Source organism: Saccopteryx bilineata, chromosome 4, assembly GCF_036850765.1.
Source record: "Saccopteryx bilineata isolate mSacBil1 chromosome 4, mSacBil1_pri_phased_curated, whole genome shotgun sequence".
NCBI classification, from domain to species: Eukaryota; Metazoa; Chordata; class Mammalia; order Chiroptera; family Emballonuridae; genus Saccopteryx; species Saccopteryx bilineata.
The window spans coordinates 48284389-48301540 of record NC_089493.1 but is presented as its reverse complement, the minus strand read 5'-3'; the positions used below and the strand labels follow the sequence as shown (position 1 = coordinate 48301540).

At 43.1% G+C, this 17152-nt stretch overlaps 1 protein-coding gene across 5 annotated transcripts in view; it reads left to right on the top strand.

The window, feature by feature from the left end:
* Positions 1-17152, top strand: part of FRMD6 (FERM domain containing 6) — an 86042-nt gene that overhangs the window by 50219 nt on the left and 18671 nt on the right. For 4 of the 5 annotated variants that reach the window (XM_066273761.1, XM_066273763.1, XM_066273765.1 and 1 more), the window contains exons 4-8: positions 2487-2590; positions 3590-3666; positions 7584-7770; positions 11588-11743; positions 16824-16889. In XM_066273761.1, coding sequence (XP_066129858.1) covers positions 2487-2590; positions 3590-3666; positions 7584-7770; positions 11588-11743; positions 16824-16889 — 590 coding nt within the window. The remainder of the gene's footprint in view (positions 1-2486; positions 2591-3589; positions 3667-7583; positions 7771-11587; positions 11744-16823; positions 16890-17152) is intronic. The other variant, XM_066273766.1, reaches the window with a different exon arrangement.

The window sequence follows — 17152 nt, the reverse complement described above, 5'->3', positions numbered from 1 at the left end:
TTCTTGTGAAATGCTTTTATGTTTTATACTTGGATATGAATTATTTTCTACCACTGGAATTGGTTTCAATTTAAAGGCTTATGATATCTTGAGAATCTGGTGCTTAGATCTGTTAGGTTGATAAGTGTATCATGATCAACTGGTATGCAAGGGCCTTCTCCAAAATGTGAACTGTTTTCGGTTGTATTTTTAGGTGAGGCCAGAGTAGGGGACACATCAAAACCGGTGAATCAACCATTTGCTCCTCAGTTTCCTCCTGTGGTAGTTAAAGCAATAAAAACACAAATGCTCAGTCCCATCCTTATGTCAGTACATACTTCAGTTCTTTCAAAAAGGGTCTGGGCAAAAGTAAGGGGCCCTACAGATTCTGAATAACTTTACTCAAGTTCATTCTTTCTACAACTACAGCCAGAATTATGATTTTTGTTGTTCAACAAGCCAGTCTAATCAAACCAGTTTACAGCTTCCTTAGATTTCAAAATAAGAGTTTTTAAGATGTTCTTTTTAAAAGAGAGATTGTAATATGGCGAAAGAACATTGGAACAGGATTCTGATGACCTGGTTCTAATTCTGGTTCTACAACTAGCTAGCTGTGTGGCTTCAGACATGTCACTCAGCTTCCTGGGTTTCAGTTTTCTCACGTGTCAAATGGAAACTACTCTGCCACCTGCTTTGCAGGATTGATGTGTGCTTGAGAAGTTATCAAGAATAAAGAATAAAGCTCTGGTAAAACTGTCAGATGGTAGAGACAGTGGTACTTTAAAATCAGATGTGTGCTATTATGGTGAGCAGTCTCAGTTCTCCTCATTATATTGCTTCTTCAGAGTGGAACTCAAGCCAAACACAGATCAGAGCCAACAGGAAAGTTGTCTGGTCTTGTCCGTTGCATGTTTAATCAGTAACACATGAGAGATGGGAGATGGTGTTAATCGATCTGATAAGTGGATTTTAAGAAGCATCTTTTTTTTTTTCCTCTGAGACCTTTTTCTCATTCCTTTCATTCAAATCAGTTGGCTTAATATTGCCATTTGTAGACAAAGAGTGTCTTTACCCTTCCTCTTATAGCACTTTTCCAGTCGCACCCGGTCAGGAATGATGGTGTGGTCAAGTATGTTATCCTTGGAGTAGTCAAAGACACACTGCCTCCCAGAATGAGTGCATTTTTATGTAGTGCTCTCCACGAGCCTGCCCCTTAGTGAGAGTTAGAGGAAAAGGAATAAGCTTTAAAATAACTTTTCTTAACTTTGTACAATATAGGAATGCTGAAGGCTTTTCTTGTGAAATAAATCTTTCAAAAGATTCTCTTTGGGAAGTCTTAAAACTTTTATATTTTTTACTAGTTTGTTTCCACATTTAGATCATTTTTACATGGGTTTTTAGCAGTCTTTTTTTCTGTTTGTCTTGAGGAAATATTTTGGCATTCATTCTTGTTTTGCATAAGATTCTTCCCCTCTTCCCACAAGATCAATCCCAAAGGCAGTGTGAGCAATGGTTTATCATTTTGTCATGCTGTGTTTTATGTGGAAAATGCTTTAGGTCTATTCTTCACAAAGTGTGGGTCGGGCTCCTCACTTGAAAGTGTGCCATTATCCTCAGTGTCTTCTAATTTCTTATACTGTACAGCAGTTAGGATGGTGTTTCTGTGCTGTTTCATTGTCTTGTACTTGTGAGAAGAACTTTCTTTGAGCTAGACAAAAGCATGTTTTGGTAAGACTAAGTAATGCCCAGTGTTGGAAGTTAGACTGTGGACTGTAATGATCCTAGAAACTAAATAAAAGCAGGAGTAAGAAACTAATATTTCTTCGAAGTATTCCATGTTTTGTTGTTTTTTTTGTTTTGGTTTTGTGTGTGTGTGTGTGTGTGTATGTGTGTGTGTGTGTGTGTGTGTTTCTCTGAAGTTGGAAACGGGGAGGCACTCAGACAGACTCCCGCATGCTCCTGACCGGGATCCACCCGGCATGCCCACCAGGGGGTGATGCTCTGCCCCTCTGGGGCATTGCTCTGTTGCGACAAGAGCCATTCTAGCGCCTGAGGCAGAGGCCATAGAGCCATCCTCAGCACCGGGCCATCTTTGCTCCAGTGGAGCCTTGGCTGCGGGAGGGGAAGAGAGAGACAGAGAGGAAGGAGAGGGGGAGGGGTGGAGAAGCAGATGGGCTCCTCTCCTGTGTGCCCTGGCCGGAATTGAACCTAGGACTCCTGCACGCCAGGCTGACGCTCTACCACTGAGCCAACTGGCCAGGGCAATATTCCATGTTTTAATAGCATGGGCTCTGTATTACAAAAGCAAAATAATTCATAAAGAACCTTGTTAATGTCTAGCCCACAGAACATATATTTTAGAATCTTGTTGCATTTTTTTGGTAGTATGTGAATTCAAAGTACATTTATAAATCTTGAGGCTTAAAAAAAACTGTTTCTTTGTATATTCTTTTCTTTAAAAAAAATCTAACTTATTTTTTTATCTTGTCTTCTTTTATAATATGCAGATAATGAGCATGTATATATGGAGTTGTCACAAAAGCTTTATAAGTATTGTCCCAAAGAGTGGAAGAAAGAGGCCAGCAAGGTACGACAATACGAAGTCACTTGGGTGAGATTATATTTATGAGCAAAATTACTTTGATTTTTAAAAAAGGTTTATTTTAGCTACTAAAACTCAATAAACATTAAAAATATTAGCAAACAACATGTTATAAAATAGAGACTTGGAAAGGGAAATGAATTTTGTAAGTTCTAAAATGTCACATTGATGAAGTATTATAGCATGTAATGTATAAGTAGATTTTGGGTATTTGTTTAAATAATGTTGGATGATAACTTTTCAGTAATCATGGAATAATGCTTTGAAATGAGAAGTGTGGAGAGAGTACACATTTCTCTTCCGTGGCTGTGTTAGTTGTCAAAACTGACGTTCTAAATATTATTAGCAATTTTTTAATCGACTTGCACATTTGATACGTTGTTACTTTGTTGTGCTGGCACCTTTATTTAGGAAACATCCCTTCTGTTTACATGGGGGAGCAGTCTCAGGGGATTTATCTAGCGGTTTCAGGATCACCCTGGGAAGTCAGGAATAAATCCCCAGTGTCTAATCTTTGATCCTCCAATTTGTATTTAAGAATCCTTGGAATAAACTGGAAGGCTACTTCAAAGCTCACTACAAAGTAAGGAACATGAATGTCTCAATAAACAAACAGCATATTAGAATTTGGAATGTGGAATGTCAGAGGAACAAGGGAACATTTGTAATGAGGAGCAAATGGTCACTGCAGGGGACAGGGCTGAGAAAGGAGCTGAATCTCAGCAAGAAATTTCCACTGGCATTTATTTTTATCTTCCCTTATGTTGTCATTGGCATTACAGTAAATGAGAATCAAATACAGTAATGATGCTTTACAGCTTCCTGGTTTTGCATGAACCTGGTGTCCTTATGGGTCAACTTTACCCACTGCAAGGCTACCCTCATCAGAAGTAGATTAAACCTTTCAGTGTTTAAAAAGTATCTTATAAATAATGGTATTTTATTACTTTTGAAACCCAGTGTTGAAGTAACTAAAAATAGCTTGATTTTTATGTGTCTTTGTTTTAGGGTATTGATCAATTTGGACCTCCCATGATTATCCACTTCCGTGTGCAGTACTATGTGGAAAATGGCAGACTGATCAGGTATGAGGACAGGAAGGACTCGAAACCTTTACTTCCCGTAGAACTCATCTTCTGGCATAAATAACCCAGTAAAGTACTGTACTCCTGTTTGTTTTCCTCCACTTGCTTGACTATACATTTCATAAGAGCAGGGGTTTTTGAATTTTTTTTTTTTTTGGAGAGGCAGGGAGAGAGAAACGGCAATATCGAGCTGCTCCTGGATGTGCCGTGACCTGAGAATCAGACTGACAACCTCTGCACTCCAGGATGACCCCCCAACCAACAGAGCTGTCTGGCCGGGGATTGTTTTAATTTATTTTTTATAGAGACAGAGCGAGGAAGGAAGAGAGAAGGGAGCAGAAAGGGAAGCATTCATTTGTTGTTCCACTCAGTCATACACTCATTGGTTGCTTCCCTGTGTGCCCTGACTGGAGATTGAACCCGCAGCCTTGTCATTTTGGGATGACGCTTTTACCTGACTGAGCTAACCGGTCTGGGCTGATTTTTAAAAAAATTTTTTGTACGTGCATTTATCCTCAGGTTCTAAAATAGAGATACAGTTTGCACTCAATATATTTGTTAGATGAATGAATGATCATGTCAGACTATTGAGGAAAATATTAGCATGATCACTGGCTCACATTTTCTACATTCCACATTTCCTTATTTTTATTTTTTTTAATTTTTCTTAAGTGAGAAGCGGGGAGGCAAAGAGACAGACTCCTGCATGCGCCCCGACCAGGATCTACTCAGCAAGCCCTCTAATGGGGTGATGTGCTGCCCATCTGGGGCCGTTGCTCCATTGCTCAGCAACTGAGCCTATTTTAGCTCTGAGGAGAGGCCATAGAGCCATCCTCAGTGCCTGGGGCCAACTTGCTCCAACCAAGCTATGGCTGTGGGAGGAAAAGAAAGAGAAAGAAGAGACGGGGAAAGGGTGGAAAAGCAGATGGTCACTTCTCCTGTGTGCCCTGACCAGGAATCAAACTCGGGATGTTCATACTCTGGGCTGACACTCTACCACTGAGCCAACCAGCCAGGACCTAAATTCCACATTTTCAATAACAAATCAGTCACCAAAAGATACTTCATTCAAGAAGAATGTAGTACTGCCTGACCAGGTGGTGGCGCAGTGGATAGAGTGTCAGACTGGGAAGTGGAGGACCCAGGTTTGAAACCTCAAGGTCACTGGCTTGAGCATGGGTTCATCTGGTTTGAGCAAGGCTCATCAGCGTGGACCCAAGGTCGCTGGCTTGAGCAAGGGGTCACTCGGTCTGCTGTAGCCCCCCAGTCAAGGCACATATGAGAAGGCAATCAATGAAGAACTAAAGTGCTGCAATGAAGAATAAAGGCTTCTCATCTCTCTCCTTTCCTGTCTGTCTGTCTGTCTGTCTCAACCTGTCTCTCTCTGTCTCTATCAAAAAAAAAAAAAAAAAAGGACGTTAGTACTTTTGTGAAGAGTGGAGAAATTGTTGAAAGGATTATATTCTTTTCTGGTGGAGGAGTGGGGAGTGTCACAACAGCAAGAAGTCTCTTCTATGAAACCCATGGGTGCTTGTACAGTACCTGGTTTTCTTTTTTCTTTTTTTTTCATTTTTCCAAAGCTGGAAACGGGAAGGCAGTCAGACAGACTCCTACATGCGCCCGACCGGGATCCACCCGGCATGCCCACCAGGGGGCGAGTTCTGCCAGAGCCATTCTAGCGCCTGAGGCAGAGGCCACAGAGCCATCCCCAGCGCCCGGGCCATCTTTGCTCCAATGGAGCCTCGGCTGCGGGAGGGGAAGAGAGAGACAGAGAGGAAGGAGAGGGGGAGGGGTGGAGAAGCAGATGGGCGCTTCTCCTGTGTGCCCTGGCTGGGAATCGAACCCAGGACTCCTGCACACCAGGCCGACGCTCTACCACTGAGCCAACCGGCCAGGGCCAGCGCCTGGTTTTCTTATCTCTTTCGGGGTCTTACTTCTGTTCTTGGCAGTTGCTTAAAAGCTAACATTATGCCCAGTGGAGTCATCCTATGAGAATCTTAGGTGCAGTTTGGCAAGGGCAGGTAATTGATTCTTTTTCTGGAGATGACTACATGATACAGACTCAGAACTCACTATTTCAATCGCAAGTGTATCATTTGCTTAGGAAGATTCAGTGCTGGAAAACTTTCAGAGATGATTCTGTTGGTTGATAGAAAATACTAGAGGCCCTGGCTGGCTTGCTCAGTGGATAGAGCATCAACCCAGCACATGGATGTCCCAGGTTCAATGCCCGGTGAGGGCACACAAGAGAAGCAACCGTCTATTTCTCTTCCCTTCCCTCTCCCCTTTCTCTCCCTCTATCCTGCAGCCAGTGGCTCGATTGGTTTGAGTGTCAGCCTGGGCACTAAGGATGGCTTGGTTGGTCCGAGCTTGGGCCTCAAGCACTAAAAATAGCTTAGTTGATTTGAGCATCAGCCCAAGACGAGGGTTGCTGGGTGGATCCCAGTAGGGGAGCATGCGGGAGTCTACCTCCCGTCCTCTCACTTGAAAAAAAAAGTGAGAGAGATAAAGAAAGAAAAAATACTAGAAGTGTGAACTCTGTGTTTTACTTATTAAACTTTGAGAAACCCCATGTTAGAGACAAAGATACATTTGGCTAGTGAGTTATACATGAGTTTTACTCTTTATATCATTGTCACGTGCACATTAAAAAGTAAAATATATTAGCCCATGAAGAATTTTTTTAAAGGCTGAGAAACTTTTTAGTTATCCCCAGTTTATATAAAACTTTTACTCAGTTTACCTACTAAGTATGGAATGCGCTGCAAAGAAAGAAAATACATTATTTAGCCACTAATTAGCCCCCTGGGGCTAATGACTATTTAATTTATCCCTACTCATCTCTTCTCCCCTGGGATGCACTAATGCTGACACTGTGGTCAACGTTACAAAAAGAAGTGGTCAGAAAAGTACTCTGTCCTGAGGGGGGAAATTACATAAATGCTTTGTTTTCTTTTTTGTTTGTTTGTTAAATACTTTCTTTTTAAACTCTTTATATTTACACAGTTTTGGTTAAACCCATGTTTTTATCATCAGCTAATGAGCTATAAATCTCAGGTGAACATTCAACCTAGAATAATAGGGAGGCAAATAGGACATTAAGTACACACATAGGTTTTTTTTTTCCTTGCATTTTTACTTTGATCACAAAGGTATTCTATGACATCTTCTGCAGCCTGACTGTGTTTTTCCCAGTCAGCACTTCTTGTTGAACATGTCTGAGGGGAATACATTTCTTTCTGATCTCAGTGGATTGTAGTGAGCACCCTGTTAGTATTTCCACTTTGGAAGATATCATTATTGTCCTAACATGCCCATAAAGTAACATCCACTTAATAAAAAATAAAAAAAAAAAAGAATAAGGGAATCAGTTTTCAGTTCATTCATTCTGAGAGAGGGAAAATAGCACCATTTATATACATAGTTAATTTTTTTGTCTAGAAACATTTTTAAAAGGGCCTTAGAGTATTTGTAATGTGCTCAGCTGAAAAACAAAAAAGAGCAAACCATGAAAGCCAAGATCGTCCCCTCTGGTTTGTATTTATGTGATATGTACAGCGTTATTCTAACGAAATTATTTTGATAGAACAAATGCTTAGACTTGATCAATGAAATATTTACCATGTGAGAGTGGAATAATTTAGACTTCTTTAAATTCTCTGAATGAACTGAATGTGGCGGGTCTTAGGAAACATCTTTGCAGTCTGGGTAGCCTGACTTCTGGGTAGAATCCATGGGGGCAGCCGTCAGGTGTCCCCTGCACCCTCCCCTCTTTTCTGTGAGAGGTGAGGGCGGAGGAGGGGGAGCAGAAGCAGAGGCGCCCTTGTCACCAGATGGATAGCAGGGTTCGGTTTCTGTTTACATGCCATTCGATTGTACCATCAGAACGTGAGTTCTGCTTTCTTTTATTTTCTCAGTGACAGAGCAGCAAGATACTATTATTACTGGCACCTGAGAAAACAAGTTCTTCACTCGCAGTGTGTGCTTCGAGAGGAGGCCTACTTCCTGCTGGCAGCCTTTGCCCTGCAGGCCGATCTCGGGAACTTCAAAAGGAATAAGCACTACGGAAAATACTTCGAGCCGGAGGCTTACTTTCCATCTTGGGTAGGCACTGTTTTCAAATTCACAAGTGTTTGATCTAGCACATCTCTAGTTCCTTGTGCTGCTGCTCGGGGACCCAGATGTTTTGTGGCCTGAGAAGCCCTTCATGATGCCCAAATATAAATTAAACACTTGAGAGCATGGTGCATACGCTCTCTTGACATAACTCAATTGGCTTTGTAGTTAATGCAGAAGAAGATTGCTCTCCATTCTAAATAGGGTGAGCTTGAAATTTGCCAGCCTTCTTTTGGCATTTACATGGCCTTGATCTTATTTATTTTTCATTGGAGCCACACTTTCTCCTTTACGGTAAACCCCATTATAAGTTAAAAATATCGTAAGTCGAGATGCATTCAGTACACCTAACCTACCAAACATCATTGATGAGCTTAGCTTACTTTATGTGTGCTCAGAACACTTACTTACACGGCCTAGGGTTGGGCAGTTTCATCCAACACGAAGCCTTTTTTATTTTAATAATCAGGTGTTGAACCATCTCATGTAATTTGTCGAATACTGTACTGAAAATGGAAAACAATGGTTGTATGGGCACCCAGCACTAACGAACACAGCTGGAAGCCTGCACCCAGCCTGAAGCGCGTTTGAAGCACTAAGCCATAACAGAAACCGCGGGCAGCACCCGGACTACCGAGTGTCAGCTGTTGTCCCTCCAGATCGCGGGGCTCACCACGCAGCCCAGCGTCACGAGAGAGTGCCAAGCTGCATGGCGCTAGCCCGGGGAAATCATTAAAAATTCAAAGTATGATTTCTACTGAATGCTTACTGCTTGTGCACCATCAGAAAGTCAAAAAATTATAAGTTGTCCATTGTATAAGTCAGGGACCCTCTATATAAGTAAACTCCTTGCTCTGACCTCCATCTCCTTACTTCAGAAAGAAAACGTCGGTCATTCCAGCACGAAATGTCTCACCCGTTCTTTCTCCACGCCATCCGTTTCCCCTCCTCCTCCAGGACTCTGCCACAGCCTCTCTCTCTCCTCTGCCTGTAGCCTCTGCTCACACTAACTCCTTCAGTCAGAACGGACGTGACACATCGGTTCGCACCACTCCATCCTCAGGAGAGAAGGGGGAGGGACGCTGCCTCTCTCACCTTCCCTTCTCTGTAAATATTTCACTTTCTAGCTTCTTTACGTCCCACGTGTACCCTAAACCCACTCCCACCTGCCTCCCTTCCGCACCGCGCCACTGGGGGTGCTGCCCCTGAGGTCACCGGTGACCTTCAGATTGCCGAATGTAGTGGGCACTTTTCACTTCTTTCCCCGAATTTCTCAGCTGCATTTGACACCTAATCTCTGCCAATCTTAAGAGATTTTATCCACCTGAATGCTTTTAATAACCACCTGTCCCCTGTGGCCCGTGAAAGAGCTGTTTACCCATAGGCATCTCAGAGTCAAAACGTGCCAAGTCGGATTCCTCTTCCTCCCACCAGCTCACGTCTATGTATTCCCACCTCTGTGCTCCTCATCTGTGCTCGTGGCACTGCCATCCACGCGCTCACCCAGGAACTTCAGTCATACAGAATGCTCCCTTCTCACCCTTCTTTCTCCCTGTCCCACCCAGTCGACCGGAACATCCTCTTACATAACCACTTGATAAGCCATCACCCAGCTTAATAAAAGCCTCTAGTATCTTTGTTAACTTGCTAAACGTCTGTAGCATTCCTTCCCCCTCGCTGTCCCTCCCGTCTCCCGCTCTCACCAGCACTCAGCAGTACTGCTCTGCAGGCTTGATTCTACTTCTGAGCGAAACCTTCAGGCCTCCTCTGCCCCCTGCAGGGCGAAGTCCAGGCTCCCAGGCGTGACTGGGGAACCTTGCAGGTGTGGTCCCTGCCGGCCTTTCCAGCTTGCTTTCTGGTTGTCTTGAACCTTGAATTTGAGGCAGCAGCATCATCCAGTAATTCCCGTGTCTCCACACCTATGGTGGTTCACACGCGGACCTTTCCTCCTTGGTTCTTTTAGCCTGTGAAGCCCTCGTCCTATCTCACCTGACTCATTCCTGTTCACCTTCCAAGACTCAGCTCCGGTGTCGTTTCCTCTAGGCAGGCTGTCCGGACCCCCAGCACCCCTCCTCTGGGCTCAGCAACACTCAGGATGGATGTGCTTTCCATCTTAGTAAATAATCTTATCTTTTGTCACCCCCACACCCAGTAAACTTAGTGTTTCTTTTTTTTTTTTTTTTTTTTTTTATTCATTTTAGAGAGGAAGGGGGGAGAGAGAGGGAGAGAGAGAAGGGGGAGGAGCAGGAAGCATCAACTCCCATATGTGCCCTGACCAGGCAAGCCAGGGTTTCAAACTGGCAACCTCAGTGTTTCCAGGTTGACGCTTTATCCACTGCGCCACCACAGGTCAAGCAACTTAGTGTTTCAAGCTTTTACATATCAGTGTCTGTTGAACCAGAGTGAGCCTGTATTCATTCACATTCCCTGGTTGTGGTCAGGGACTCACTGAGCCTTGTAAATCAGGGCTTCGCAGTCAGTGCGCCGTGGCTTCCAGGGGACACAGACACCAGTGTCCCCAACCCTTGGGATGACCAAAGTCCACCTCAGTGCCCTTGACAAATATTATTGATCTCCAGGTAAAAGACATCTAGAAAGAATTTGAGTTCTCTGTAATTTGAGCTCTTAGCTAAACTTGATAATTGGCTGGTAATTTATCACAGTGGTCCCCAACCCCCCGGGCCACGGACTGGTACCGGTCCGGTCCGCAGAGAAAGAATAAATAACTTACATTATTTCTGTTTTATTTATATTTAAGTCTGAATGATGTTTTATTTTTTTAAAAATGACCAGATTCCCTCTGTTACATCTGTCTAAGACTCTACTCTTGACACTTGTCTTGGTCATGTGATACATTTATCCGTTCCACCCTAAAGGCCAGTCCGTGAAAATATTTTCTGACATTAAACCGGTCCGTGGCCCAGAAAAGGTTGGAGACCACTGATTTATCATGTTTAATTCAATAGAAAAGAACAACATGTCAATGTCGATAAAAACTTTTTAAAACTAAAAATTCTCTAATTTCTTTTTTATTCTGATGATTTTAAACCCTACTCTTACTTACTTTGCCTAACTCTTGCCTCATTTTAGACTCCTTACAGGGTCAGGTGGGACCTGTAACTAGTCAGCACCTTCCTCTTAGCCTGCAGCTGCTGGGTACTGTATGTGTCTGACCTCTCAAAGCTCAGGCTACTGTCTGATGAAAATACGTACACAAGTGAATTCCAACGAATGTGTGAAAGAAATTGTTTTCTCATAAGTATTCAAATACACTGTCCATATCAGCCTCTTCTGAAAACCACACGTTGCAGACGCTCTCTCGCAGTCCCCTGCCTTCTTTGGATTAACATTTAGAACCTCCTACCCTGTGGCTGTAATGTTAGAAGAGTTAAGTAGGACTGAACCTGACGATGTGCTGACAGGAGATGTATTTCATGGTACAAATGACTTTCCAAGTATAAGCAATGATGTATACAAAATTCTGCAAGTTTGCATGCTTGTTTGTTCTGTTGTTGTTGTTCTTGGTGAGTTTAAAGCCAAGAGAACATATTTTTTCCATTTCTTGTGATTTTTCTTCTCAGATACGCAGTACTACAGCTAAATTGACTTTTGTCACTTTTAGTATTAGCTTATTCAGCCTGGTAACGTACCCAACGGTGAAAACAGTAACAGTGAGCATTTTCTAGTGGACATTAGCTAGTTTCTATGGCTGATTTTAGGCCCTCATCCTTTCCTCGTTTGTGGGTGAGGGCACCTACCTCTCTCCCAGCCCGTGTTGCATTGCTCACCCCTTGTATTCTGACAGGTCGTTTCCAAGCGAGGGAAGGACTACATCCTGAAGCACATTCCAAACATGCACAGAGATCAGTTTGCACTGACCGCTTCTGAGGCTCATCTCAAATACATCAAAGAGGCCGTGCGCCTGGACGACGTCGCCGTTCACTACTACAGATTGTATAAGGTACAGAACTGCCTGCGGCTGTCGCTTCTGGGGAAACTTTTATTTCAAGTTCTCATCTCGCTTTTTCTTTTACAGAGACAGAGTCAGAGAGAGGGACAGATAGGGACAGAGAGACAGGAACAGAGGGAGATGAGAAGCATCAATTATCAGTTTTTTGTTGTGGCACCTTAGTTGTTCATTGATTGCTTTCTCATATGTGCCTTGACCGCGGGCCTTCAGCAGACCGAGTAACCCCTTGCTCGAGCCAGCGACCTTGGGTCCGAGCTGGTGAGCTTTGCTCAAACCACATGAGCCCGCACTCAAGCTGGTGACCTCGGGGTCTCGAACCTGGATCCTACTCATCCCAGTCCGACGCTCTATCCACTGCGCCACCGCCTGGTCAGGCTTATCTCGCTTTTTAATGAGCTTTTAAGTTTCATGTGACCCGCTGTTTGTTATCATAGGTCATTCTTGGAGTTGGTGACGCTTTGCTTCTGGCCTGGGAGCCGAATGGGGACCTCTGTGGTTGTAATGTTGAGATAACAGGGGGCTGCATGTTGTGATCCTGGCTGTTCGGTGATAAATGGTCCTCTTTCTCCTTCCCTAGTCTGCATTTCTCTCTGGGGGGTAACATTGCCAACTTGTTTGATTGATAGTTTTTAAAATTCCTCAAAATGAAGTCATACCTGCATTGTATTCATTAATAAGAGCATCATGACAGCTAGTGTTTACTGAGGCCTTTGCTAAAGGGGCACACTTTATATTTATCCTTTGTTTCTCAATTCTCACAAGTAGGTAAGAGAAGAATTTATAATCTTCATTTTACAGGTGAGGAAACAGATTAAAGCCTACAAAACTAGACAGGAGAGAGCCGGTATTCAACCAGGTCTCTTTGCTCTGTGCTTTCACCACGGGCCCTGCTGTTCCCTTACTCTGATGTTTGTCACTTTCTTTTGTGTCCTGTGCTCATTTGCTCAGAGGTCAGAGGTCACACACCTAAATAACAACTGTGACCGGCTCTTTGGGGATCCACTTACACTACTGTTTATCATCTGTCTTCTCTCCCTTTCTCCCTCCTCCCCACTTGGCTCCATATTTCATAAGTGTCACGCCTTTGGCAAGAGCTCCTGCATCCCCACTTACATATTCCGAGGTAGATTCTCAAGTCAGAAAGGATGAAGTGGTTCAGAGTGTGGCCCAAAGTTCTGGGAGTAACTCCCAGCTTCACCGCTTACCATGTGACTTTAAGCAAGTTACTTAACTTCTCTGTTTCAGTTTCCCCATAGTTAAACGGGGATGGTAACATACCTGCCTCTGAGGTTTACTGAAGACTTCCAGGTTAATGGATGAAAAGTGCTTCCTGCAGAGCCCAGCACATGTTAAGCATGATGTTAAGATATTACCGTTATCGTTGTTGTTATGCTTATTATCACCTCTGTACCCTTTGTAGTAAGATTAGCAGAACTCAGCCATGGGAGCCTGGACTATAGTTTGGATGTACTACTGGTGATTGTGCTGGCGGATTCAGAAAACTAAGTAAGGGACCAAAGGATGATATTTTTTCTCTCTTCCATGCCCAGGAGATACATTGTTAATGCCCTGTCATCCTTGAAAGGCAGAATTCAGTTCCATAAAATCTCTTCGGCTAGATTCCTTGACTTGGTATTTTTTTCCTCAAGACATTTTATTTGTCACACTTAATTTAGAGGAGAAAATGCAAAGAAATGACATTTTTGAGAATCAGTTTATAATTTTAGAATGTATTAGAATTATTAATGGTACATAGAAAGGAGTGTGGCTTTGGAATCAGATATCAGTTAGAAACTATATTACTACTGATTATTACCGGGATTCTGTGCAAATATAACTATAATCCTGGGCCATCCTAGTAAATGGAAATGGTTCTAAACATTTCCAAGGTTGGGGAAATTCTATAAGGTATTGAATCTGAAATAGCCAGGTGATAGTACCCGATACAAGGACATTTAGCATTTTTAAAAGATCTTATTAAGAATCATTTAGTGAAGTAGATATCTTAGTTTATCTTTTATGTAAAAAATAATCTTTCAATTTACTTAAAGTGTGGTACTTCTACATAGTATAGAAAATGACTCGTCTTCAAATAAGATAATTGAGAATAGTAATGTAACTGAATGTAGTGGGGAAATTGATATTGTTACCTCATGGGCAGAGTTTTGAAGAAATCAAATGGCAACCATTAAAACTGCCTCGTTTAAGTAAGGCCTGGTTACAAAATGGAAATAAGGCCAATGGAAGACAGGAAACATTCTGAAAGAAGAACCCTGGGCCCCTTCTCCAGGGCTGCACATCTCACACACACTCCAGCATCTTCATGAGCAGTCTTATTTCAGGAAGCAATCTGATCAGCCTTGAGGGGAAATTGGCCTAAACTCGTAGTGATGGATTGGTTTCTCTTATTATTTGTGCCTTTTTTTTTTTTTTTTTTGTATTTTTCCAAAGTTGGAAACGGGGAGGCAGACTCCCGCATGCACCCGACCGGGATCCATCCGGCTCACCCACCAGGGGGCGATGCTCTGTCCATCCGGGGCATCGCTCTGTTGCGACCAGAGCCACCCTAGCACCTGAAGCAGAGGCCACAGAGCCATCCTCTGTGCCCGGGCCAACTTTTGCTCCAATGGAGCCTTGGCTGCGGGAGGGAAAGAGAGAGAGAGGAAGGAGAGGGGGAGGGGTGGAGAAGCAGATGGGCGCTTCTCCTGTGTGCCCTGGCCGGGAATCAAACCTGGGACTCCTGCATGCCAGGCCAATGCTCTACCACTGAGCCAACTGGCCAGGGCCTATTTGTGCCTTTCTTAATGTAAAATATATTGGTTGAAAAAAACAGCCCAAATACTAAAAACAGGCTATATATTTTCTTTTCTATGCCTGGTAGGGATGTATTTTTAAAAATATATTTGTCACATTCATGGGAACACTGGCACTAAACATCATAAAGATCTTATACATATTCATTTATTGTTTTTACTGAGAAATCTAAAAACAAAGATAATTTATTACTTAGTAATTTTACATACCTTTTATTTTAAATTTTACTTTTTTTTTTTTTTTTAGAGAGAGAGAGGGATAGATAGGGACAGACAGACAGGAACGCAGAGAGATGAGAAGCATCAATCATCAGTTTTTCGTTGCGACACCTTACTTGTTCATTGATTGCTTTCTCATATGTGCCTTGACCGTGGGCTTTCAGCAGACCGAGGAACCCCTTGCTCGAACCAGTGACCTTGGGCTCAAGCTGGTGAGCTTTTGCTCAAACCAGATGAGCCCTCGCTTAAGCTGGCAACCTTGGGGTCTCGAACCTGGGTCTTCCGCATCCCAGTCCAATGCTCTATCCACTGTGCCACCACCTGGTCAGGCTAAATTTTACATTTTTATATTCACTTATTATAGATAAGCACTTAAAAAGATGTGGTCAAATTTCTGAGTGCATTCCTTTTTTTTTTTTTTAACAGACAGAGAGTCAGAGAGAGGGATAGCTAGGGACAGTCAGGAATGGGGAGAGATGAGAAGCATCAATCATCAGTTTTTCGTTGCGACACCTTAGTTGTTCATTGATTGCTTTCTCATATGTGCCTTGACCATGGGCCTTCAGCAGACTGAGTAACCCCTTGCTCAAGCCAGCAACCTTGGGTCCAAGCTGGTTAGCTTTGCTCAAACCAGAAGAGCCCACGCTCAAGCTGGCAACCTCGGGGTCTTAAACCTGGGTCCTCCGCATCCCAGTCTGATGCTCAATCCACTGCGCCACCGCCTGGTCAGGCCTGAGCGCATTCTTTTTTGTTGTTGTTGTTGTTGTTGTTGTTGTTTTTTGGTTTTTTTTTGTATTTTTCTGAAGCTGGAAACAGGGAGAGACAGACAGACTCCCGCATGCGCCCGACCGACCGGGATCCACCCAGCACTCCCACCAGGGGCGACGCTCTGCCCCTCCGGGGCGTCGCTCTGCTGCGACCAGAGCCACTCTAGCACCTGGGGCAGAGGCCAAGGAGCCATCCCCAGCGCCCAGGCCATCTTTGCTCCAATGGAGCCTTGGCTGTGGGAGGGGAAGAGAGAGACAGAGAGGAAGGAGGGGGGCGTGGAGAAGCAAATGGCGCTTCTCCTATGTGCCCTGGCCGGGAATCGAACCCGGGTCCCCCGCATGCCAGGCCGATGCTCTACCGCTGAGCCAACCAGCCAGGGCCCTGAGCGCATTCTTAATTGTAGGATTTTTTTCTTTGTGTAGTTGTACTTTACTTTTTACAGTTTATGGTTTAGCTGGTAGAATGTATGTCATTTTGGCAAATAATAATTGAACATTTTAAAAATAAGTATTGTTTTGCCTGACCTGTGGTGGCGTAGTAGATAAAGTGTCAACCTGGAACACTGAGGTTGCTGGTTTGAAACCTCAGGCTTGCCCAGTCAAGGCACATATTGGAGTTGATGCTTCCTGCTCCTTCCCCTTCTCTCTCTCTCTCTCTCTCTCCCTTCTCTAAAATGAATAAATAAAATCTTTTTTAAAAAGCAAAGATGCTTTTTAAAAAGAATTAACTGAATATAAAACTTTTGTATCTTTGTTATCTGACCTCATGAGAGACCCTTAAATATTTAGACTTGCCTCTAATTTTAGCTTCTGAGCTGGGACATCTAGCAATTTGAAACCGAAAGTCTAGTGCATCTCAGAACTTAGCTATGATATTAGATTCAAGATTCTACCATCTTAAAAAAGGTTAAGTATAAGATGGAGGTAAAAAAAAAAAAAAGACGCAGAAGCTGAAAAAATAATCTTATTTACTGGAGTTCTCAAGAACATAAGTATTTAGAATGTTGTCAGATATGAAGGTGTATTTAACATAGTGAAAACACTAATTAATGCTTTTAAATCTCAAGGATTTAAAGTTAAGAATACCATTGTTGATTTCTCATGTGCTTGTGATTTTCTTAAAGTTTGTAGACAACTAGGGATGCAGAAGACAAGCCGAGTTATTTCAAGTGAAAGACTTTCAAGTTCTGAAATTTCTCTTTCTTTTCTTTGATGCTGACTTGTCCATTATAGAAAAAAAATATGCTCTTTCAAAACATTTTATTCCTACAGGATAAAAGGGAAATTGAAGCTTCTCTGACCCTTGGGTTGACCATGCGGGGCATACAGATTTTTCAGGTTAGTCAATGAGAGAGATAAATGCGTAATGGTATCTACTCTGTCTTACACTGTCACTGTGCCCGTGTCCTGTGACAGGTGCACCGGTCCCTTTGTGACCAGGGATTGGTTATTACCACCTATTTGTCTAGCACAGGTATGGATGATGTGGGATTGATGAAGTCATGAGATCTAAACCTTGACAGTAATACGTCCTCTAGAAAAGGAAACAAAAAGCCAGAGATCAGCCCATGTTCATCACTAATAGATCCTTAATATCCAGA